This window comes from Aythya ferina (genome assembly GCF_964211825.1).
Source record: "Aythya ferina genome assembly, chromosome: 17".
NCBI classification, from domain to species: Eukaryota; Metazoa; Chordata; class Aves; order Anseriformes; family Anatidae; genus Aythya; species Aythya ferina.
This window is the reverse complement of record NC_140316.1, coordinates 11,936,762-11,960,779: the sequence shown is the minus strand read 5'-3', so window position 1 is coordinate 11,960,779 and position 24,018 is coordinate 11,936,762. Positions and strand designations below refer to the sequence as shown.

The 24,018-nt window shown below is 46.1% G+C and overlaps 1 protein-coding gene and 1 long non-coding RNA gene across 3 annotated transcripts in view; one reads left to right on the top strand and one right to left on the bottom strand.

Annotated features, from left to right (window-relative positions):
- MORC2 (MORC family CW-type zinc finger 2) overlaps positions 1 to 11,405 on the bottom strand; it is a 39,288-nt gene extending 27,883 nt beyond the window's left edge. For both annotated transcript variants that reach the window (XM_084539343.1, XM_084539344.1), the window contains exons 1-4: positions 10,923 to 11,405; positions 4,997 to 5,050; positions 2,882 to 2,916; positions 2,302 to 2,370 (exon numbers count right to left, since the gene is read on the bottom strand). In XM_084539343.1, coding sequence (XP_084395469.1) covers positions 2,302 to 2,370; positions 2,882 to 2,916; positions 4,997 to 5,050; positions 10,923 to 11,368 — 604 coding nt within the window. In that variant the 5' untranslated portion in view covers positions 11,369 to 11,405. The remainder of the gene's footprint in view (positions 1 to 2,301; positions 2,371 to 2,881; positions 2,917 to 4,996; positions 5,051 to 10,922) is intronic.
- Positions 11,406 to 11,446: 41 nt separating this feature from the next.
- LOC311446322 lies at positions 11,447 to 17,804 on the top strand. The gene is made up of 2 exons (XR_014698840.1): positions 11,447 to 12,061; positions 12,713 to 17,804. It is a non-coding gene; the product is annotated as an uncharacterized lncRNA (long non-coding RNA).
- Positions 17,805 to 24,018: the final 6,214 nt, after the last annotated feature.

The following is a 24,018-nucleotide window of genomic DNA, read 5'->3' as shown; positions in this document are numbered from 1 at the left end:
TATCAGAAATAGCATCACCAGAAGGACTATGGAAGTGATTGTCCCTCTGTACTCAGTTCTGGTGAGGCTGCACCTCAAATACTGTGTTGAGTTTTGGGCCCCTCACTACAAGAAGGACATCGAGGTGCTGGAGTGTGACCACAGAAGGGCAACAGAGCTGGTAAAGGGTCTAGAGAACACGTCTTGTGAGGAGTGGTTGAGGGAACTGAGACTAGAGAAAAAGTGGCTTGAGGAGACCTATCATTCTACAATTATCTCCAAGAAGGTTGTAGTAGGGTGGGTGTTGGCCTCTTCTTCCAAGCAAGAAGTGATGCGACAAGAGGAAATGGCCTCAAGTTGCACTAGGGGAGGTCAAGGTTGGATATTAGGAAAAATTTCTTCACTGAAAGTGTTGAAGTGGCCTCTTCACTGGCAGTGCTAAGTAAAGATTTGTACTTATCTTTGAGGTGTTTTCCAACCTAGGTGTTTCTATGATTCTAAATTTAAAAAAATCCTAGTAAGAAACATCAAACAGCTGGGATATAGAACTGGGGGATAAAGCTGTTTATTTCTGGAGTGTTGCCCTCACCCAAGTCATTGACAAATACATTAAACAGCACTGTTTCCAGCACCCACCCCTGGGGGACTCCGCTGGATGCAGGACTCCCACTGACCACAGCTCTGCCTTGTTCCCCTCCTCGCAGCGCGTGCAGTCTGTGCACAGTGCATGTGTGCACGCAGAGTATCAACGGGGTGTTCCCGGGTGTGCATCAGCTGCGTGCATGTGGCGTGCAAGATTTCCAGTCAACTTTTCAGTGGGACAGTGGAAAAGCGGGAAGCAGCTCAGATCTTTCATTACCTTAACAACTACAGATAAAAACCAACTATCTAAGGGAAATGACTGAGCACAGCTATTTATTGAGAAACCAGTTTCATACAAGTTCCTCAAGAGACCAAAGATTTATTCCAAAAATCCATCAACACAAGAGGAAACTTCAGTGTGCTAACAAGACTGTAGACACACTTACCCTTAGAGATATGCAGACCACTCTTCTGACACTGGTCCTCTAAGTGTCATTGACTACACACAAAAACACGTATGTGCGCCTTTAAACAAAGTGCCAGAATTCCAAATACATTTAAACATTGTTTTTCACCAAAGTATGTAAAACGAAAGCACTTTTGAGCTCCCAAACTTCAAAATATAGCTTAAGCTTACTAGAGCTGGGATAAAAAGCAAGTTAAAGACTCATTTGTTTCTATCATTTAATAATACAAATACAGATTACTTCCTAACTTAGTTGTAATCCGTCAATCTACAATCGGTTTTTGAGTCATTAAAATCATGCAACACCTTGAGAGTCCAAACAGTAGGTTAAATTTCTCAAATCTAAGTATCCTCAGCAATGACACCACTGATAATATGAGAAATCTCAACCTGAGATGTGCAGCATAAGATCTAGAGTTTGGTTTTCTAATTGTCTCATATTTAGTAGTCCCCTATGAAAAAGCTAACCTTTTGAACCAGTGCTATGAGCGTTATATTTCCCTGCGGGATGCACTGCTTTTTAAAAATTATCTGTACCATAATGACACTGAATCCTCAAATATTTTGAAGGATTTTTGACTCTACAGCATAAGATAGGAAGACTGCAGTTTAAGTACAAATGTTGCCAAGCAGAGAGCTCCTCAAAGCAGGAGCTGCCATCTTCAAGATGCAAAGAAGGTGGTATGGATTAACAGTACTGTTCAATGATGCTAAAGCACTGCAAGAAGGCTTTACTTCTACTAGATCCGACAGACATTAGTTCTTATGATGAGGCAGACTTGCATTTATTATATTCTTCTCATGCTCCTAAGAGTTTATATTGGCAAATATTGACCTCTACCAGTGATAATGATGAAAGAACAGAAAAATGCTTTCGAAGTCAAGTTTGAAGTTTTTGTCACGGCACACTTTCATACTGGAGACAAGATTAACTAATCGCTCTGCAGCCCCTAACATGCTCAGAAACCTTTTCCCTTTTCTGGCTACGTTATTCTCCCTCCAGCCCCAAGGCCAACTTTGGTATGCTGGAAAACTACAGACGAGGCTGACTCATCTCTATGATGCAGCACAACAATTTTCTTAATTTTACTGCAAACTGAAGAGGTGAAGAGTTTGATAAGTGATACTGCTTGAAAAAGACAGTGAAGAGGCAGGAACACATACAGAACTAGGCACAGAACTTCCCTCTTTCAACAGGACCAAGCTGTTAATTCAGTTTCAGCCATAAAACGAAACCTCATCTTGAAAATATAAATGTAACTTGTGTCACTTACTTGAATCCATTCCAGTTCCATCATCCAAAAAACACAGCATGAATCCACCTCTCAGGTCTTCTCGCCGTTCTATGAGAGAAGAATTTTTCAATACTCCCATACAGAAATTCGAGCTTCATAAAATGGAATCAAACTAAACAGTGTTCACGAGAAAAGTAATGCAATAAACTGGACTTTCATAAACCTAATACGGCTATGGTCTAAAAAAAGGCACCTTTTTTTTTTTTTTTTTTTTTTTTAAATAACAGAATGACTAATTTCTCCTACACTTTAACTTCTATGTAAATATATGCTACAACAACGGTGTATTGTAAAAGCGGGTTTCCTGAACACCCAGTACAAATTGCTGTTTACTTTGTTATCTAACCTCATCTGAAAACTGGTCTAGCAAACTTGCCTCAGTTACTTATAAAGTCACTATTTTTTGAAAGATAACAGACATCTGGGCACAGGACAAAAAGCAAAAGGCATAAACACCTTCACTCTCGTTCTACCAGGCGCAACACATTTGCAGCCTAAATCCAAGTTTTAACTTGCGACTTGGCTGATGACATGCAATGAAGCAGCAGGAGTGACTTACCAGTATAAATGTCTATTCTTGTGGCATCTGCATCTCTACAAAGCAATAAAAACGCAGTCAGGACTCAAATGTCAAATAGAAATGAAGCTAAAAGCCAGGCACATGCAATAGTTTCCAAGATGAACCAACGGCACAGACCAAAGTCCACAGAGGCATAGCAGACAGCACTAACGGACAAGTAAAACACACACTGTTCCAGTTTTTGCCTATTTGAACCCAAACTCAAACAAAAAACATTCTTACTATACGGAATTAAACCTAGTTACAGTGAATATCACTGACTTTTTAACCAAAGTCATGCTAAGGAAAAAAAGAAAGAAGCACACATTTCTGAGCTTCCTCTTGTATGCAATCAACACCTAAACTTTTTTGGTCAAGCTGCCTATGAAAAGCTTAGTAACTTCTGCAAAAAAACTCCATCCAAATACATTCACGTTTGTCATAGGAAACTGTCATTAAAAGATCATTTAATTAAAGGCATTCATATGCTCTATCCTCCTCTATCTTGGAAAAAGTAGCACATACAGCACTGTTGCTGCCTTCTCACACCAATTTTTTATTTTATTTTTTGCCAAGTGCCATGTAGACCTTCACATATCTTTGGTTTACTGATCAGAAGAGTGTAGTTGTGCTAGTGCAATAAATCCCTACTTCCTAAATGCCAAGTCACCTTGTTTCATAGCTGTATCTCTAGTCGAGTAAAACTACTTTTCCCAGAAGGCTAACAGTGTATAAGCACAGCTCCTCCTCTAGGAAAACAGAGATAAGGAGTTTGAAAATAAAAAAAGCCTCAGTCTAAAGTAAGCTACATTATGTTGTAGAAAAAGTGAAAACAGCAACAGCTGCTGATCTGAGTTAAAACGCGGTTCAATACATAGGCGTACAGTCCTGGCTAGCTTCCTACAAAGACTTTTTCCAACAAATAAATTTTTCAGTTCAGCTCCTTACACTACTAACTGCATAGTGTGACGATCATGCTCGAGAGAAAATAATCTCAAAATATTTTCACAGTATCACATCATAATATTTGATGAAGCTGAAGGAATAAATATGCAAGGCTTGGTATGCCGCTACAGACTGCAGTATGAGAAATGTGGCCTAAAACCTCTAATTTCCAAGTACCAAGTCTCTCAATTATCACAATTGCTCTACTTGTTCTTGCTCTATTTTTCAGCATCCCACTTCTGATTTCATTTTCATCCTATCACTATCTAGAGCGAAAAATTATTGAAGGATCTTAAAGTCACAACTCCAGTAATCACTATTTTACCAATTTCTCTAAACAAAAAGGAAGAGTTACTTTTTCCTTAAATTATTTCCCTTTAAAAAAAAGTGTTCTCACAATTTCCCCTCTAATTTTAGTTATTCTGTGATTCATTCAAACTTACCTTGTTGGGAATACTACTTTGTTTTTTAGGGGTTGAATGTGGCAGTATAAGAGGACCAACTGAAACACACTGTGTTTAGTTTTGGGACCCTCACTACAAAAAAAAAATAAAAATTGAGGCTCTGGAACATGTTCAGAGAAGGGCTACAGAGCTGGTGAAGGGCCTGGAAGACAAGCCCTATGAGGAACAGCTGAGGGAAATGGGGTGGTTTTGTCTGGAGAAGAGGAGGCTCAGGGGAGACCTCACTGCTCTCTGCAACTACTTGAAAGGAAGCTGTAGGGATCTGGGGGTCAGCCTCTTCTTGCAGGTAACCAGTGATAGGACAAGAGGGAATGGCCTCAAGTTGCACCAGGGGAGGTTCAGGTTGTAAAATAGGAGACATTTCTTCTCAGAGAGTGGTCAGGCATAGGAATGGGTTGCCCCAGTGTGGTGGCATCACTGTCCCTGGGGGTGCTTAAGGAAAGGTTGGACGTGGTACTCAGGGACACGCTTTAGTGGGTGACAGTAGTAGTAGGGTGATGATTAGACCAGATGATCTTGTCTTTTCCAACCTTAATGGTTTACATAATCTGCTATTGATATTTACACTAAACCATGATGAGGTTTTCTATTTTTGTTTTTCTTGAAGTCTACTAGAAATGAAAATTGCTCAAGATCTCCTAAACAGACAGACTAATTAAATCTTTACTGAATCTCCCTTGGGAATTAGGCAGTCTCAGAAACATACCTGGCATTATCCACAAGTTCAGCAAGGGCACCAAATAAGAACTCATGGGTAGTTCTGCAACAAAACAGAATCAGCAGGGTTACACTGACACGGAAGAGAGACCTTGAATAAACTCAAATCTAAAACATATTTTAAACAAGTCAAATTGTATGTCTACAATACCAATGCCTGTTACTGACACAAGGCTAAAAATTAGTGTTTTACTATCTGCTGGGAGCAGAAGCTCAGCAGAGATGCCCAATGGAGTCCATTTCAGCAAACCTGATTCTCTTTATGTTCTGAAAAACATCGCGTGATAAATGCAACCATTCCTAACAGACATAACAGAGAAAGTTATTGACCTGTGAAGGAGTTACTGCCTATGAATGAGACAACAATTCATAAATCCTCAATTATTCACCACATTGCCAAGTCTCTTTGTGGCAACTAAACACTGTCTGTATGTAAAATATGGACAGATTTATATTACGCATAAGATCCACCTCTACCATGCACATATTCACATAGCAAAAGTTATTTCTAACATGAAGAAATTTCCAGATCCTGCTAGACCTCCAATAGATGCAGCTGCTCCTAGTTCAGAAAAAGACAGTCTTCTGCTACCACTGTACCACACCACCTTCCAAACTCGATGCTAAAATCATCCAGACAGCTGCCGCTAGCACAGTCATGAACGCTGTGTTTAGCTTCTCGCCTTTGAACTACCACGTTTTATACGCAGCACCCATAAAAAGGCTTTACTTATGCACCTTAACCTTGATAAAAACAAAACACAAAACATGGTAAGGAAACAGTAAAGCTAGTAAAGTGATTCCAATATGTTGCCCGCAACATTAATGCAGTATCTCCACTGAAGGCCCTTGATGCACTTTATGCATTTTCAAAATCCAACAATTATTTCACATGTAGATGAGATGTATCTACCCTTATCTATTAACTGCAGCTACAATACCTGGAGAAACAGTTGATCTTGCTGAACCAAATAATTTAATCTACCCAAGAAGGATTTATGCAGTTTATTTTTCCTCTAGGATGGCTGATGAAGAGACTGAGTCCTCAGAAGATGTTTTTTATCTACGTATTTCAGTTTGCATGAAACCTCTTCACATACAACCTGTTTTCACTACTACACAAAAATGCCAAATTATACCTAAAATCAGACTATCATACTGGTCAGAAAGTTGCATCAGAAGCTCAGACCTGGTACTCCTTCATTTGAGCAGGATTTCCCGTGCACATACATGTATTTCAAGTGCTCCCTATCATTTAGTTTAACTCTACAAATCAACATCCCAGAAACACATTTAAAAATTAGCCTGTGTCAGGGAAAAACCACAAACAAATGGATTCTGTAGCACTAGTAACTATGCTGTGTAAATATCTTTCACTCTACAATTTAAAGAACGCTTAAAATCAAGGAAAAATGTTCACAGGGATTTCCAAAGAAAGGTATTGGAACAAAATAGTTGAAGAAATATCGGTAGATAAGAAAGGTAAGAGAAAACATGATTTCTGTAGCATAACACTATACCCAACTGAAACACCTACCAAAAATGGAATCTCTTATGCTGACCAGGTAAAGTAAAACCTTGCTACAAGCAAGCAAAATCAATTCAAGCTATTTACCCCTAACAAAAATGTATATACACTATAATATACTTTATACAAGGTAACTAATCTCAACGCTAAACTAAGACTTCTGAAATGTCCCAAATTATCTTGTCAGTATCTAATTGAAGTCACACATAGTGCTTGGCCTAACAAAAGCCATGATCTCACCTTACAACCAAGCGTGCCTAAAATACCTGATGTACATCATTATCAACTGGTAGCAATCCTCTCCCCATCCTCTGGGGAAAAAAAAAACAAGAGGCTATTTTATTGCAACATAAGTGTCAAAAACATACTGTTTTTGAACTGTTGGTTCCTTATCCAAGGATGAGCTGTTGGTAAAATTGAGGCTGTACAAGCTTGTACACAACCTGGACATACTTAAGCATAAGCTAGATCATCATCATCGGAGGCAATACCAACATCAATCAAATCACGAGAAATACAACTATCACGGATCATAAGACTGCTTAAATGAAACATGGGGAGTCAGGAAGAAAGCATTATAAAAATCTGCAGCCTCAGTGAAAACTCAGCATATGTGGGTTGACTTTGAACCCTCTTACAACTTCTACCTTTCATTCAAGGCAGCTCCATCCATGCAGGAGGTGAAACTGGGCAAGGAAGAACAGAACAGGGACATCTAAGGCTGCCAGTATATCTATTCAAATACGGGTTACAAAAGTCAAGTCAGGCAACTCCATAGAACGTGACCAATTTCAAGCACATCTACAAACCATTCAGAGTAGCATACCAAGGGGTGGGAAGGAAAAAAGAAAGAGGCAGCTTATGTTCTGAGTTCAAGAATCATTCCTGTTTGAACCCAGCTGGACTTCCAATCCTACATAGTCAGACAAGTACCTAATAACTAATGAAAGATGTAAGACTTTATGTTTGTGCTGAAGGAGGCCACATCTGGGAAAATATTTAAGTTGGAAGTTTGGCATCAGTGTCAGAAACAAGAGCTATCCTCTTGTTACTGCATTGTTTCAAGCCAAAATACAGAATATCCACAAGAAGAAATGTGAGGGCTTGACAGCTGGGGAGATATTGTTTGTCTATTACTCGTATTCCTCAAGTCCACCGTTCAGTTATTCTGAAATCTCATCTGAGTGAGCTTCTACTCAAGCTGTGTTTAACAGGGGAATTCTGGTTACAGAAAAAAAACCCTCAAGTTCAATCACAAGTTAACTCTTTCTATACAACACTGTTTGAAGACAATTTCTGCTCTTCAGATTTTAACAAGCTCCTTCAATCGTGCATTACAAATATTCAAAATATACAAAAAAAAGTTGGCTGAGATGAGATGCATTTTTGTTATCATCTCAATGAATAGCCCTGGAAGCATTTTAAAGTGGCAGCATCTCGTTTTCAAGGAAAAAATCCCAATCATTGGTAAGACAGGTAGGTAGCTTTGGGAAGTCACCCTAAAGACCATTGTCCTGGTTTCAGTTAGGACAGAGTTAATTTTCTTCCTAGTAGCTGGTACGATGCTATTTTTTGGCTTAGGATGAAAAGAGTGCTGATAACACCCCGATGTTTTGGTTGTTGCTGAGCAGCGCTTACGCAGAGCCAAGGACGTTTCAGCTCCTCACTCTGTCCTGCCAGCGGGGAGGCTGGGGGTACAGCAAGAGCTGGGAGGGGACAGACCCAGGAAAGCTGACCCAAACTAGCCAAAGGGGTATTTAATACCATCTGGGGTCATGCTAAACAAGATATAAGGGTGGCTAGCTGGGGTGGGGGGGCCTGGCTGCTCAGGGTTAGGCTAGGCATCGGTCAGCGGGTGGTGAGCAATTGCATTGTGCATCACTTGTTTTGTTAGTAGTAGTACTATTGTTAGTAGTAGTACTATTATCATCATTATTGTTGTTATTATTGTTATTTTTCTGTCTTAATAAGCTGTCTTTATCTCAACTGATGGGCTTCACTTTCCCGTTTCTCTACCCCATCCCAGAGAGGGAACAGGGAGAGTGAGCGAACGGTTGTGTGGTGTTTAGCTGCCGGCCAGGTTAAAACCACAACAACCATGCACTGGTAATTTTCATGTGCTTATGCTCTCAGGCTTTCATTACAGCATAATGATATTATAGCATAATATACAGGAACTTTCACATAGCTCAATTATTCAAGTTCCATAAAAGCACTTGGGATAACATCAGTGTTATTTGAGAAATAAATAAAAAAGCAACTGAAATGCTTCAGGTACATCCTGTCAAATTTGCCATGAGGCATGGAAGCATTATGAAAGCATTCAAAATATCAGCTGTAAGTCCTCAAGTTTTCAGGAGCCAGTTTATCTGGTCCTCAAAGCACTTCGGAGCATACCCTTAGATATATCACAACTTATCTCTCCTTCAAAGAGCCTAAAAAAGGAGCAAATACAAGTCATGGTTTCCTTCTGCTGCTCAACACTGAGGGCTGACTTTAAACTACAACTTAAAGAAATTCTACCTCCACATTATGAAACCTCTTTTGACACTGAAGCGCAATTTGAGATGGTATGGTTTTCCTCAGAGAGCAACAATAGTCTGAAAGACAAGCCTGCATCATCAGAAAACCTATGCTGTTCTCAGGTTGTTGTATGTTGGGTTGGTTGTTTTTGTTGGTTGGCTTGTTGGGTAAAGATAGAAGTTGTTTATTTGCTGTTTGTTTGGTTTTGATTTTAAAAAGTATTTCCATTCTTTTTCACTGCTCTTCGTAGGGAAGTATTGGCTTATGCCCTAATCCCCACGATCTCAGAAGGCTTTTCGCTCACAGTGGATGACAAGCCCTGGCTTTGGCCTATTCATGATCGATAGCCTCCAGCTCCTCCTAACAATTTTATAACGCAGCATACTACAAGGACACCAGCAGCGTATGCAGGACAAGAAGTATAGTGGCAATACTAAATAACTTCATTACTTTAGGGCAGGAACAACACCTTCAGTCTTTTCTGTGGCACAGACTTCATCTTCTTATGAAACAGCCAGAATCCTGTTGTCCTACAGGCAAGTACAAGCCACCACCAGGGCAATGTCGTAGTTTTCTAATATGTATGAACATATATGTGCCTTCCACAACCAGACATGAGAATTTCACAAGGCAGCACAAGGAACTTGACTCAATGTTGTCTTATCTTCAGGCACCAGACTGCTTGCTCTATGTGCAACTGCTACAGGCCAAACCAGAGAACAAAGCCACTGGACATGGAACCAAGGATGACATCTGGCTGTTACCATCTTACTCTTTTGTGCAGAACCCCTTTCCTTATAGCAAGAAGAATTTGATGACGTTCTTGGCACATGTGAAATTTGTCTGAGTAGTTCCTCTTGTAGCCATATCTTGCATCACCAGCACAGTCAGATCTGCTTCAAAAATAAAGCTGGCCGGTTTTGTGCATTAGTAGTCCTTAGACTGCTGCAGACCACTGAGGTCCCTCGTTCTAAGCTTGCCTTCGTACATTGAAAGTAGCATGCAAGGGATGAGGTGGCACTTGGTATCTTCTGATGGTAACGTTCAGAGTCAACTCTTCCACAAAATGTTAGAAGACAACCTGACGCTGGTCTTCAGTTGATCAAAATGAAGAGATGCCAAGTGTTTCTTCATGTTTCTTCTTCAAGACGGTTTGGCCATGGTAAGCTCCTTCCTTAAACTCTTCTGTTCATGACACAGCAATATTACTGTGTTTTGTTGTTTCGTTTTTTCCAGGCATGTCTCAGGTGGACGCTTAGCCATGTTAAGCACCCGTTCCCAGCGGCACTTCTCATTTCCTAGCCATCCATTCCGAAGTAATCAATTTTAAAGCAGGTGAAGTTTTGTCTCTTCCCTGGAGATTTTGTATTGGGGACTTTACAGCGAAAACAGCCGCAGCTCCTTCACGAAGCCCATCCGAAGATTCTCACCATCAGAAACATACCTCCACGAGACATCCAGGCGCGGACGAAACCAGCCAACAGCCGCCTGAAACCCGAGGCTCCTCCTGAGGGAGACAGCAGCAGAAGCCAGGCGGGCCCAGCAGCTGCTCCCTGTGTCCCCCCATCACGCATCCTTCCACGGGACCTCCGCCGTCCGGATACCACCTCGGTGCCAAGCCTGGGGGGCTCTGCTTCGGGGGCGAAGTTTGTTCACGAAGCTCCCCCCGGGCTCCACACTTACCTGCCCCGGGGCTCCGCGGCGCTGCCAGCCCTTCCCCACCGCCCTACCGCGCTGCTGGGCCCCGCTCCTGCCTTTTTTTTTTTTTTTTTTTTTTTTTTTTCCTTTCTGCCCCACCGCGACGGCGGCAGCTGCGGGCGGTGGCTGCAAAGAGACAGACAGAGCCAAGGCAGGCGGTACTCACGAGTTGGTGTGCAGGTACTCGAAGGTGAGCTGCGCCCGGTTCAGGCTGCTGTAACTGACACACGACATGGCGGCGGCCCGCGTGCGCGCCCTCGAGGCCGCCTCCTCCTCCTCCTCCTCCTCCTTATCCACCACCCCCCTCCTCCTCCTCCTCTTCCTCCACACACAACCCCAGTCACCGCCCTCGCCGTGAGGCCGCCACCATAACGCGCAGATCCCCCTGTGCTGCCGAGGAAGCCGCTCCCCTTCCCTTCCTTTTCCCTTCCTTTCCCTTTCTCCTTCCCCTTCCTTCCCCTCACAGCCCCCGCGGCCCAACTCCCGCTTTGTCTCCGCCACCGTCACGCCCGCAGCCCCCCCCTCCTCCGCCCCGTAACCCCGCAAAAGGCGGAGCCGTCCCCGTTCCCCGCCCGTTAGGGCCGGGCTGCAGCCGCCTGACGGAGGAGCCATGGCGGGGGCCGCCTGACGGGAGGCCTCGGCCGGGGAGAGGAAGAGGAGGAGGCGGCCGGTGGGGTCTGTGGGGGGGGGCTCGCGGGTGACGGGACTCGCGGCGACCCCACCGGGGACAAAAAATTGAGGGGAAAAATCAACGGAAACGGGGCCAGCGGCGGCTTCAAGGCTGGCACGGAGCGGGAGGAGCCGCCCCCTAAGCGGGCCCGGGGACCGGCGGCTTCTCCTTTAGGGTGACACCGCGACTGGGTTTGCCTGCTGGGGGCTGCTGAATGCTCGGGGAGGCGTTAAGGAGAAGCAGCTGGATGTCTCCACGCTTCTTAAAATATCTTAATAGGGAGGGTATGTAAGCTCGCAAACGGTCTTGTCGCGTTCCTGCGCCTGCGGTTCGTCTGAGCTGAAGCGGCAGAGCGAAGCTGCGCTGCCTTCCTTCTGTCCTACCTCTCGAAATCGCAGGCACCGAGAATGCTGAAGGCCTGAATTGCACTGCTGAATGCTTGGGAAAACATACCGAATGCTTCGGAAATGGACTCTGAAACGGGACGGCTGCAGCTGTGTCTTGGATACTAGGAATCCGGGCAATCCAAAGGTCCCAAACTGGAAGGAATTCAGCCTGCAGAAACTGAGGTGGAGCGAACTGCATTGGAACAAGGCACAGAAAAGTTAGATCTAATTATCTATTAAGCTTCAAAGGTGAATGGCTAAGATGTTTGTGTTGCTTGCCTCCCATTTTGTTTTGTAACACCTTCTGGGCTGTGTTTTTGTGTACGGTGTGTCCCCAGACACATCTCCAGGCCAGAGCTGACGATTCTGCAGCTTTTACTTGAGAACTTTGCTTCCCGGCATGGGATTTAGTTCTATTCATCCTCAACTCAATCAGCACAAATCTAAATATTCCTTCCAGTGCACGAGTCCTGTTATTGCTGCTGAAGCAGAGTGCTCTCTCTATGCATGTGTAGAGTGACTTTTTGATGACTGCATACGTATGTGCAGTGATTCTTTCAGGCCTTCTCTTTGAAAAGCTATGTGTGGCAGAACATCTGAGCTGCATGAATGCATTAGGAAAATTATTGGCAGTAACAGTGTTTAGGTGTCTGAAGGTTTATGACAAATACCTGCTTGGGTCTTTTAAAGATTGTAGCATTATCTATCGTACTCAGCTTTCATTGCATCATATTGCATTAAATATGAAAAGCAGATAGTCAAAAGCAATGCAAACCCAATCAACATGAGAGCAAAGTAGATATCCAAATACATGTCACTAAGGAACACGAATCTAAAACTTGTGTGTCCTGTCCGCCCTGCCCTGTTCGGTGCTCAGGATATCCCCTTTTTTCCTAACAGGAACTTTGTGGCAGTCTCATCATCTTATGTTTGGGGAAGAACAACATTCCTTTCCTGGCAACAGAGAGTTTAACAGCTTCAAGAAAGTACGGTGTCAGTCTGCAACAGCGCAGTTGGATGCCTTACTTGATGCTGCTATGGAATCCGAGGACTGGGTTGGATGCTAGTCCTTCGCACCTGGCCTATGGGAGAAGACTGGCACATTGCAGTTCCATTTTATTTCATCAGTCCTCAGCAGGAAATTACTCTTTTCCATCCCACCAATTGGTGGTGTTGACTTCCAAGTCATTTTCATTTTCTCCAACAAAAAAGAAATAAAAAATTCATTTTTACTTTTTCTGTAGCTGCTCCGAAGTAGATTTCAGATATGTTTCTGTCTTCTGCTCTTTGGCTTCTCTTGCTGAAGTCTATAAAGGATTATATTGTTGTTCATTAGCCCTCTGAGCTGCCAGACATCCAAGCAAGAATGAAATTACCTTTGGCAAAACAACACTGGATCACACCACAGCTCTGATTTGGCCACAACATAGCTATTCTTTGATGGGCAGCCTTTCTGACAGTGAATGGAGAGGTGATGTGCTCTTTTTGCCTGTGTGCCACTGCTGCAAACTGCTCAGTTCCTTTGCTTGTGAAATGGAAGTCTTCCCATTGCAAATTCACTTACATCCTTTTCTGGGCATGACTTTTATCTCAGGAACTGTCTCTCCAAACTGTTAGTAGTTCTAGGTCTCTCTGTTACATTAGTTTTGGCAAACACTTTTCCTTTTTTTTTTTTCCATCTGCCATCAGCACCATTTTCTTGAGTTCCTGTTCAGCATATGGGTGCATCTGCAGACATCTTACCCCAGCAGGCAGAACAAATCTGGCATCTTCCATTGCTTCCTTTTCCACAGATGTGACAAAATCATCCACCCCCTCACTTTTGAGGGGCTATTCAGTTGCAGTAGAAAGCAACAGCTTGCTGTGATGCACACGACTAGCCTGATAAATGACCTATGGAATGGTGGCTCCTCCAGCCAGTGTAGGCTGGGGCGTGAGGCAAACCGTCCTGCTCTTCTTTAACCTGTATTTGAGTTTCTCACACAAAGCTAAATGTGGACATCTCAGTCTGTACAACTTTCCTACTCTGAAGTAATCCCTGAATCCCGTTGGGAAACTAGTCTTTTGAACCCACACTGGTCAAAAGTTGTGTTCCTGGGTTCAGTGAGAGTTCCCACGGAATCATGCATACTGTTTGTTCCTTACTCTGGTGCAGGATTTCCAAAGCATCTTCCTGTTAGCCTGGGTTGTAGCCAGAGGTACTTGGCTATGTTCAACAACAGCTCTGCTGTGTGGCCCCTGTTCTGAAAAGTGGAGGTAACTGCTTGTAATACCTGCACAGGCCTTGAATCAACAGATTTGTCTTCTCTAGTTTTTGAGAAACTTGACTTACAAGCCAGTACCCCAGGAGTGAGTTGCTGTAGTGGTAAGTACTATGGCCTGCACCAGACAAGTGCCATGAGGGCAACAAAGCATCTTTCCCACGCTTATTTGAAGTTTCCAAAGCTAGTTAGTGGCTTTATTCTGTGTGTATGGACACAAAGAAACAAACTTTTGCACTATGTAAATATGTTTTTCCCTGTTGGAGTAGTACCTGCAGTGATTGTACTGGAAAATAAACCTGGGAACCTCACCAGTGATCCTCAGTGGCTTACCAGTGCTTCCTTTATCTTTCCTTTCTCTGGAAAGAAAAATCAGCATCTAGCACTGTCTCTGTGTGCGAAGTCCTCTGTATACATTGTGACAAAAGCTGCTGAAGTTCTGGTCCATGTTGTTTTCGCACGTTCAGTGTACTTCTCAAGAAGTTCATCTGCCATTACAGGACACAATAACCTAACTTGCATGGATCCCGTTTCTATTGCCCTGAATTTGTAAAAGGAATTTAAAAAATCTTACCTTAATGGGTTGTGAAACATCTTGTGGACTCGCAGCTTTTTGTTCTTTTGTGCTTTGAGGCACAGTGGCTCCGCTCCATGAGCTCCATGATTCACCCTGATTACCTTCTGCTACAGATGGAAATTCTCCCTGCCATGAAATGTGCTACTCTCAAAACAGGATAAGATATTCTTCTTTAAATGGAGCGTGATTGTCTCATTCAAAGAGAGGAGCAACATTATTCAAACCGTTCTGACTTTGCCTGGGCATGAGTTAAATCTCAGGATCAACCTAAGACAATGCAAGAATGCAAGCCATGAAGTCAGGAATTTAGATAAAAACAAGTGTCTTATCTCTAGTTGTTTCTCTTAGCAAGGAATTCTGCCTTATGTGATCTGGAGTGGACACACTTCTTGTATTCATAATAACATTTGTCTCGTCTCTCTGTTGTTCGAGTCAAGTAGCAGAACAATTGGCTGACTAATTCAAAGTAGACATGGAGTGACACCTCTCCTCGTGGAAGACTCTTTTTCTCATTTGTGGGGAGACATAGCTCTTGGCTTTCTCCTTTCTGGAACAGTCATTTAATGAGTAGTCAGTGAGTCAGTCCTTATAAGACACGGAGACCAAGATGTTCAGATGCATCTACCTAAACGTGTATGGGAGGCACTGAAGTCCAACAACCTTTTCCATAGTGCCAAATGTCAGCCTCGTGCTTGCCTGTCTCATGGGGAAGTCACCCCATGGATTTAAATTAATTATTTCAATCTAGATGCTATTCTCAATAAGACGCTGGCTGTCAGAAGTGACTTCGTAAATTATTTTGCGGAAGAATGGGAAGGGAAGGAATAGATGAGAACAAGGAGACATCCTGAAGGAAGAACCAGGAAATTGTCAGCAGAATGTCTGGATGTTGAGGATCCTCCTGCACCAGTCAGGATTCCCCAATCCTCAGTCTATCTTTCCCTAACGAACTAAGCAAAGGAAGGAATTAACAGATGAGAAAAAAAAAATACAAAATGTCAGTATACCACCTCTTCACCACCTTGGGCTTAAAACAGAAAAAGTTCTGTGCCTTTTTGAGAATGATGTACAGAAGAGCCCACGAGAAACTAGTGGATGTGGAACAGTACTGGAGTCTTAAAAGAATTTAGCTGACAAACTTGGAAGGGTTATGAATGGCATGCACTGATCGGAGATTTACAGTTTGGCCAAGTTGCATGGTTTCCCCCAGGAATGATGAGAAGGGTCCAAGCCTGAAGGCTTCTTTCCTTCTAAACTGATTGCATGACATTTTAGTGGCCTCTACCACGATGGGGGAAGGCTTGCGGGCTTCTTAACAACATGACTAATGAGCAGAATTTATTTTGTTCATGAATATGTTTTCCTATCTCATTATTTGAAAAGTGTGTACTGTGTTATCTGTTCAGTTCAGTGTTTTCTTAAACCAGCCCCATGGACGTGTCTAACACGAACAGCTCAAATTATTTCAGTTTGGCAAACTTCCAAGCAACTGAAAACATGATCTTGTCGTGATCACAAATCTACTAGTGATTTTGTAGCTTAGGGAAATCTCAGGTGTAGTTGCCTCTTAGCATCATCCAAGGAGATGGGGCTGTGATACAAATGAAAAGCTGAACGGCCAAATGATCACATCTGGAAGAGAACATAGCAGGGACATTCTAGAGAGGGAGGAAGGCTCCATAGGCTCTTCCTATAAAAACATCTCTCAGTGACTGTCAACAGAGAACTGCTCCTCTGTTTTATGAATCCTACTGTGTGTTAAACATCTTTTATCATCTCCGAAGGCATTCATCTACCTTAACTTGAGATGCAGGCAGATACAGTACCCCGGAACTCTAAAATGCCTTTCTGCATCATGTGAAGTTGACGTCAAAGAGCTCATCTGCTTTGGTGGTGGAGCATGAGAGGAGCTACACAGATGCAAAGCATCTTGTCTGCTGTACAGCTGCACGATGTGACTGCAGGAAGCAGGTCAATGTGACAACTACAAGCATGTTGCCAAGAGATGGTACATGGAGCAAAAGCACCGTAGCAGCTCAGTAAGGGTTGCACCAGCATCGTGTGATCATCTCATGTGACAACTTGACCGGTCCTCAGTAGTCCTGTAACCCCATCAGTGTCTGATCTGGAGGCTGTGTGGAGATGTTGCCATGCTTGTTCAGTACATCCTGAGCTCTTGTTCTTCTTGGAGTCTGTCTTTAGTCTGAGCTAATGATTGAGGTAGTACATGTTCTGAAAGTTAACTCAGATGCTGCAGCAGCCGTGTCAGCAGTTGAACGTTAATGACGTTAAGGGTGACGTTGTGGGCAGGCAGACAGCCCTGGGCTGAGATTAACTGGAGGAACAGCAATGAAAGAAACCAGCAGGCACTGCAGAAAGTGGAGAGGCTCATGTGAGGCCAGCCCTGACCTGGAGCTAAGCTGCTGGAGGGAGCAACAACCAAACAGAAGTGTGAGAGGTGGTGTCAGGCCTCCCCTGGGTGGATAGTGAGAGTGGGTGCTGTCTTAGGGATCACTCAGTAAAGCTATTACTAATTAAGGGCTAGGGGGATCGGGTAAAAGGGAAAGAGGCCTTTTCTCCCTCTCTCCCCACATTCATGACCATTGGAGCTGTGGTCAGTGGTGCTGCCATAGGCCCCCAAGGCTGCCCAGGGCTCCTGTCTGCACTGGAGCAGAATCAGTGGTGCAGCCAGGAGAAGCTATGGTCAGATACATGCAGCCACCTCCTTGTGGTGTCGATGTGCAGGCTGCACTACACAACTGGTACTGGTGAGATCTCTGTTGCCTGTCTGCACATGGACAATGCGATAGCCAATCTTCGAGGTTTATGGAACTGTATCTCTGCAGCACGTGCAGGTATTTGGCTCAAATCTGGAGGTACGCCGTGCCAGGAGGAGCACCACCACTCCCAGATGCATGCCACCAGGCCTCTCAGCGCATCTCAGTGCCACCAGCAGTCATCCCAACTCCAAACCCTACATGGGAAAGCTGCCTGAACAATGGGAGAAAATGTCTGCATCAGGAATGACTCAGGACTTTGGTATATCACATCCTTAAATATTTATTTCAGTGATCTTATAAATGTTTTATTTGGAGAAAAATATTGTAATTGGCCAATATTCCACAAAATATAAATATTTTGCTCTAAAACAGTACTTCCTTCCCCTGCTTGCAGAGGTTTTGTTCTTTGCTGATTATACGGTTCGAGCTCTGTGCAAGACAAGGGCTTTTCCCCATGCTACAGTCTGTTTACATGTGGATGAAGTCTTAATCCAAGCACCATAATAGCAAGGGGGAGAAAAGAGGATTTATCCTTAGTTAATCTTCAAAAATAACTTTTCATCTGACAGTCTTTTCCACTGAAAAAGTTTGCATGTGGGAACAGGCTAGGAAAATTGAGTGGAAAAGGCATCCCTGGAACACCTGCAGTGGCTGTGCAGAGAAGTGAGGACACTTGTCAGGAACAGGAGGCATGCAAGAGAGGCCACTCGTGCAACACAGGGCTTCTCTGTGTGCTGATTTCACGGCCCAGAGACCCACCAGGCAGTGCAGGCCAGTGCTGAGGATGCTCAGGGTCCCACCCTTGCAGGACTCACCCTGGGGCATGAGCAGCTGGCTCTGCTCTCACTTCTCCCAACCCCGTGGCAGAGCTATGATCAGACCACGGGGCTGCAGCTATAGGAGCGAGCAGGCAGCACCCTGGGTGGCTTGCCTTCAGACTGCCAAGAGCTGGGAGCTTGGATCTGGGATCTGGGCATCTTTTCCACAAGCATTTATCTGAAACGAGAAGAAAGATGCAGAAACTGGAGGTTGGATGACTCAGGGTTGGGAGCAGTGGTGCACAGCGTGTTGATGTAACCTCTGCCCAGCACAGAGAAGAATGCCCGGCTGAAAGTTCACCACCCCAGTCTGCTACTGAGGTGTAGCTAATGAGTTTAGTGCCAGCTGGATGACCCTGCTGCCAGCAGGGGGGTATGTCCTTCAGAGAGAGACCAGGCTAGGCATGGTGCGTGGTTGTTAAGGGGACCTGGGCAGGTGGTGTCCTTAGTTGTATGTGGTAGTTGGTGGGACTTGCTGCCTACATTTTTTGCTTCCAGCAGGACCCAGAGTATCACAGAATTGTAGGGGTTGGAAGGGAGCTCAGAGATCATCGGGTCCAACCCCCCAGACAAAGTAGGTTCCCTAGAGCAGGTTGCACAGGTAGGCATCCAGATGGGCCTTGAATGTCTCCAGAGAAGGAGACTCCTTCCACTTTGGATGGAAGAAAAAAATAAAATTGCTTCAAAGTCACCACCAGCAACTTCTTCAAACGAAGCTTATTTCAGCCTATTGCATCCTTCCCCCTCACTGCGGCTTCCAGCGCTGTTTTTTTGTAGCATGGTGGAATGGTGGCAGAGGTGGAGAGCAGGAGAGCTGGCAGAGCAACATGAACTGGAGGCAGCTGCTCCCTCCCATCCCTATGGTCTGTTGAAAAGGAGCAGAGAACCAGACCCTTCTGGGCACAGCCTTTACCCCCAGTGCTGGGAAAGAGAGTGAAGAGCTGCCTGGGGTGCTAGTTGGAGCACTGCATGCAGCATTTGCTGTGTGATAAGGACCTGTTGGTACCAGCTTTGCTGTAGATAAATTCATCTCCTATCTACAAAGGGAATTTGAGACAACATATGCAATGGAAAACAGTGTGCTAGCGATCTTTTTGTGTGTAGACAGGGCATTCAAAAGCAGTATAGCTCAGCCTGCCTGCAGCAGACTAGACATACCAACAAGGATTAAGAGTCCAGTGCAAGACTTGGCAGAGTCACAGCTGGGCAGGAAGGACTCCTAACCAGGCAGCTGTTTGGTTCTTTCTTATATAAGCTGTCTAGACCAGACAAGAAGAAACGAAGCCAACCCTGGCATAAGACTGCTGCTCCTGCACAGACGGTTTCCAACCTCCAGCTTTCATTTTTGAGCCTGTGCAAAGCAAGAGGGAAGCAGGAGGATGTTAGTAGCCAAGCCAGCTCTGCATCAGAGAAAAGTCTGTGAGCAACTACAAAAATAATGGAAAAGAACAGTAACTGGTGAGATTTATTACAACTAGAAAAACATTTGATGTTTTGCACACAGAAGGTGCTGTGTTGCCAAGAAATTTCTTCTCACAGCAAGCCCGCAGATGCTAGGGGACACAGCTCAAGCTGCAGGAGAGGGGAGAATGCTCCTAGGGAGATGCAGCCCAGAAGAGAAGGTGCAAACTCAGAAATGGTTTACCCAAGTTTCCCTGTGACTGTTTCAGCGTGAATTCAAAGAGAAAAAGCAACCAGAAAAGAGGCTTCTCTTGAAATATTTCCTGTGGCAAAAGATATATTTGATATGAAATATTTCACTGTGGCTGGGACAAGTGCAGCCACAAGGGAATAAGAACAACCAGGGCTGTCCACCGGGTGCAGCAAGAGCCCTTTGTCACTGCATCATTGGTCTCATTAAGGAACACCAGAACCAGTCTCTTACAGGTTGTCCACAACACTACAAGCTTCCAGCCTTTTCGGAGCAGCGTGCCGTGAGTGCCTGTGGTGCCGTTTCTTGCTGCCAGGGCCCGTGAGAGATCAGCTGCTGGGAAATGGGGTGCATGGGACCCTGCCTCGGTGAGTGTAAGGGAAGCAGGTTTGCTCCCCTGCCCAGCCTTGGAGGAGAAATGCGTGCAGCCACCCTCCCTGCGGAGAGTGGGGCCTGGGGTAGCCCTGGGCTACCACTTTGTGTTCCTCCTGTAGCCTTCGTAACCCTGAGGACCTTCCCCAAACCCATTTCTGTAAGAAGAGCAGTGCTGGATGAAGCCAATTTTTAAGGCAGTTTGAAAAATGGATTCCTTGTCTCTCTGTTAACATTCTGACGTCCAAAAAGCTCTATTTGAAGGGCCAGGCCCTTGGAGAGGCTGATGGCCTCTCAGATCTTCTGGGAAGCTCTTAGGAAGGACCATCATGTTGGAGAGCATCTGAAACCTGGTTATTAAATGACCAGGATTGGTAGCTTCCCCGTACCCCTTGTCCTTATTCCAAACCCTTCCTTTCTTGGCTACAGCAGATCTCAGCATTGTAATTTATGGGCTTTAGAGGTGTCCCAAAAAAGGGAAAAAATAGCTATGTTCAGTCAGTGTGACAAAGAAATTGGAGGGGGGGCGGTGCGGTGGCAGCGCTGGGGAAGGACGGGTCACCTCTTAGGAATGTCCTGCCCATGGAGAGGCTGGAGCAGCCTCCCTCCCTTTCACACAGGGCCAGGGCCTTGTGCAAATTCCTGGAGCTGAGCTGGAACTACAGCACGTGCGTAACCTCCCTCTGCTCTGCCAGGCAGATTCCTCTCCAACTCCAGGTGCGGCTTTTGAGATGGCCAGGAGCTGGGACACCACACCCTGCGTGCGGTTCAGCCTGCAAGCCCCCCGCAGCCATTTACCAGCTTTAATTCAAGCAGGATTAAGAGCTTCCTGGCTGACAGCTGTGGAGCAGCACCTCTGCTCATCTCCCTCCTCTCCCAGCAGACACAGTGCTCCTGCCAGCCTCCTGCCTGCAGCTGCACCCTGAATTGCTCGCTGCTGTGTGGCACTGCAGCCTGGCTCGGGGCTGGTAAGGAGCTGGTGGTGCTTCTCTCTGTATTTTAGGGTACAGGCAGGGTCTTGTGGCTGAGCAGCCCTCAGGTAGTGCTGGGGAAGCTGCTGTGGGAGAGGCTCCAGGCTTCTATGGTGGCCCAGCACAACCCCTGGCAGAGGTGTCCGCATCACCTTGCTGAGCAAGAGCTCATGGGGTGGACAGGCTTCACGGCATCCTCTGGGACTTGGTGCAGGACAGGGGCCAGCAGTAAGCAGAGAGAAGAATCCAGGAGGTGGATTCACTGTGCTGTCAGCCTGCTAGCTCCTGCTAGCTGAGGCTGTGGCAGGCAGGACACAAGCCTGGCCAGGATGGAGACGCTGCAGGCAGAGGCAGCGTGCTGTCTGCCCCAGCAGCCCTGCACGTGCAGCACGGTCCTGGCACGGTCAGGTGCCTGAGATGCACCAGGAGCATCCTGCTCAGTGGAACAGCTCCTCCGTGCACTGCTGGAGCACCAGCAGCTCTGAGCAGCACGAGCAGGCAGAGCAGATCTTGGAGACCTACAAAGTTGATGGTTTTCTTGTGTGCAGAGTGATAGACGCAAGAGGTGTTTGGCCCTGGAGATTCACATGTGTAAGTCACAAGTAATTCACAAGTGTAAATCACTTTTTACACAAAGAGAACGTGCTTTCTGTTCTCATATTTGCCAGCAGGTCAGGAGAAGTGGAGTCCTCAGTGCCTGTAAGAGCATCGCTCCTCCTCAGGCAGAAGTGTGAGCTTCCATATCACGTGGCTCCTTCACACCTTGGTGATGCAGCATCCCCAGGGCTGCTATGAGGCTGCACAGTGCCCATGCCAGAGCAGGACATAATAAATTAATCACACATGATCCTCCTCTGGCCCTAAGCAGGACATGAGTCACGCCTGAGCAATGGGCACGTGTATTTAGGTGAGAATGCCCCATCCTGAGCAAATGGCACCAGTCCTGCCAGGCATATGGTCACCGTGGCTGGTCTTATCCAGGGCTTGTGCTGAAGGGATGGCAGCGTCACGGTACTGATGTACTTTGCTCAGCTTCTTTTCCCCAAGGGGACGGGAGGGGAATTTTGGTTCCCTTAGGAGCTGGCTGTTGCTTGTGCCTTACAGAGAGCCCAAGAGACTGTGAAGAGACTGAATTCTCCTTCCCAGAAGCTGCAGCAGGGTCCCTACACAGTGGCACTGACACCTGGCCTCCATCGTCCTGCCCTTGAGTCAGGCAGGCGTCTCCACACCCAGGCAGAGCCCGAAGAGTCACGGATGCACACTGGCACAATATAATCACGTTGCTGTTATCTAACCTTTCATTTATCACCTACAGCAGCAAAAAGAATCCGAAGGACTCCTGAGAACCTCCTCCCCTGCTGTGCTTGTCCCCTGCCTGGGGGAGCCCCCAGAGACCAACCCCCAGTGTGCATGCCCCCCCGTGATGGGTTTTTGTCCCCTCTGCTGGGCAATCTGCCCATGCCAGCACACGGCAGCTGCCCTGGGACTTCTGTGTGCAGGTGAGATCACGCCCTCACGTGCCTAGTGCTGATGCTCTCGGTAGCAGCCTCAGCCTTTCCTGTGCTCCCCAGAGCCAGTTCTGCTGCCACATTCAGCCAGTGCTGGAGATCCACATTACCAAATGGTCCCCGGGGTAGGAATTTTGAACCAAGAGCACTCCCGACCTGGAAATTGCTGTAACAACCAGGCACTTCCATTGCACCCCTTTTTTTTTGTGGCCTGCAGTGGTTTCTGTTTTTCCTGTGGTCCCGCTCCACACCCAGAAACCTTCCCAGAGAGCTGGAAGCTCCCAGAAGATCTGATCTTGGGAAACCCTTTGGTCTCTGGGCTGCTGGGTAGGGCTGTAGGCCAGCACGTCCTCTCCTTCTTCCAGGAGCTGAAAGCAGCTGGGAGCCCACAGCATTTCTGGGCAGTGGCAAGCCAGGCTTCAATCCCTCCAGGGAACCTTGTCCATAAATAATGGAGACCCAGGGCTGCAGATAAACAGGTGAGGAGCTTGGGGTGCCCCACTGTGACACCAGGGTCTGGTTTTCTGTGGTACTGTGGCACTACACATCTGACTGGGGTGGATGCAGGCACTGCAGACACGGGGGTGATACAGGGAAACGTGCAGCTCCTTAAGCCCATGCACCCCTGGTTGCTCTCAGGGAAGGAAGAGTTAAGAGCTGCGGCCCAGAGGGGCACTCTCCGGGCAGATTTACACCCAAATTTGGGGTTTTTGCTAAAAGCTGTCACAAAAGGCTGACTGGGCAGAAATATTTCCATGATGTATCCTGTTCCTTTCTAATTCCAAACGAAACAGTTTCCTTTTACACAAACAAACCGCGCTGTGCTGTGGCAGCAGCGGACAAGGCACTGGGTGCAGTGCCCCGGACCCACTCGGGGCCTCGCACCACAAAGGCCCCACTGGGTATGGGGGCAGCACCCAGCCCCAATCCCTCAGCACCCAGGGATGCTGAGCCCCGCACCAAGCCTCCCTATCCCATCCTTGTTGACTTCCAGTGAGGATGGGGTCTGATGAACCCAAACCCAGCTGCCCCAGGGTTTGGGAAGTTTGAGGGGTTTTTGGGATGGTTCCCACATCAGGGCTGCCCCATGCCTGCAGGAACAGAACCCAAGAGGGCTCTTGGGGGGTCAGCACCAAGCCACACGGGGATGCGACCTCCTCTCTCCCGGTCCTCCCCCAACACGCCCCGCAGCCACCGGGCAGCCAAAAACCGGGACGGGGGGGAGGAAAAAGCCCGGAGGAAACCCAGAGGAAACCCGGAGCAGCTTC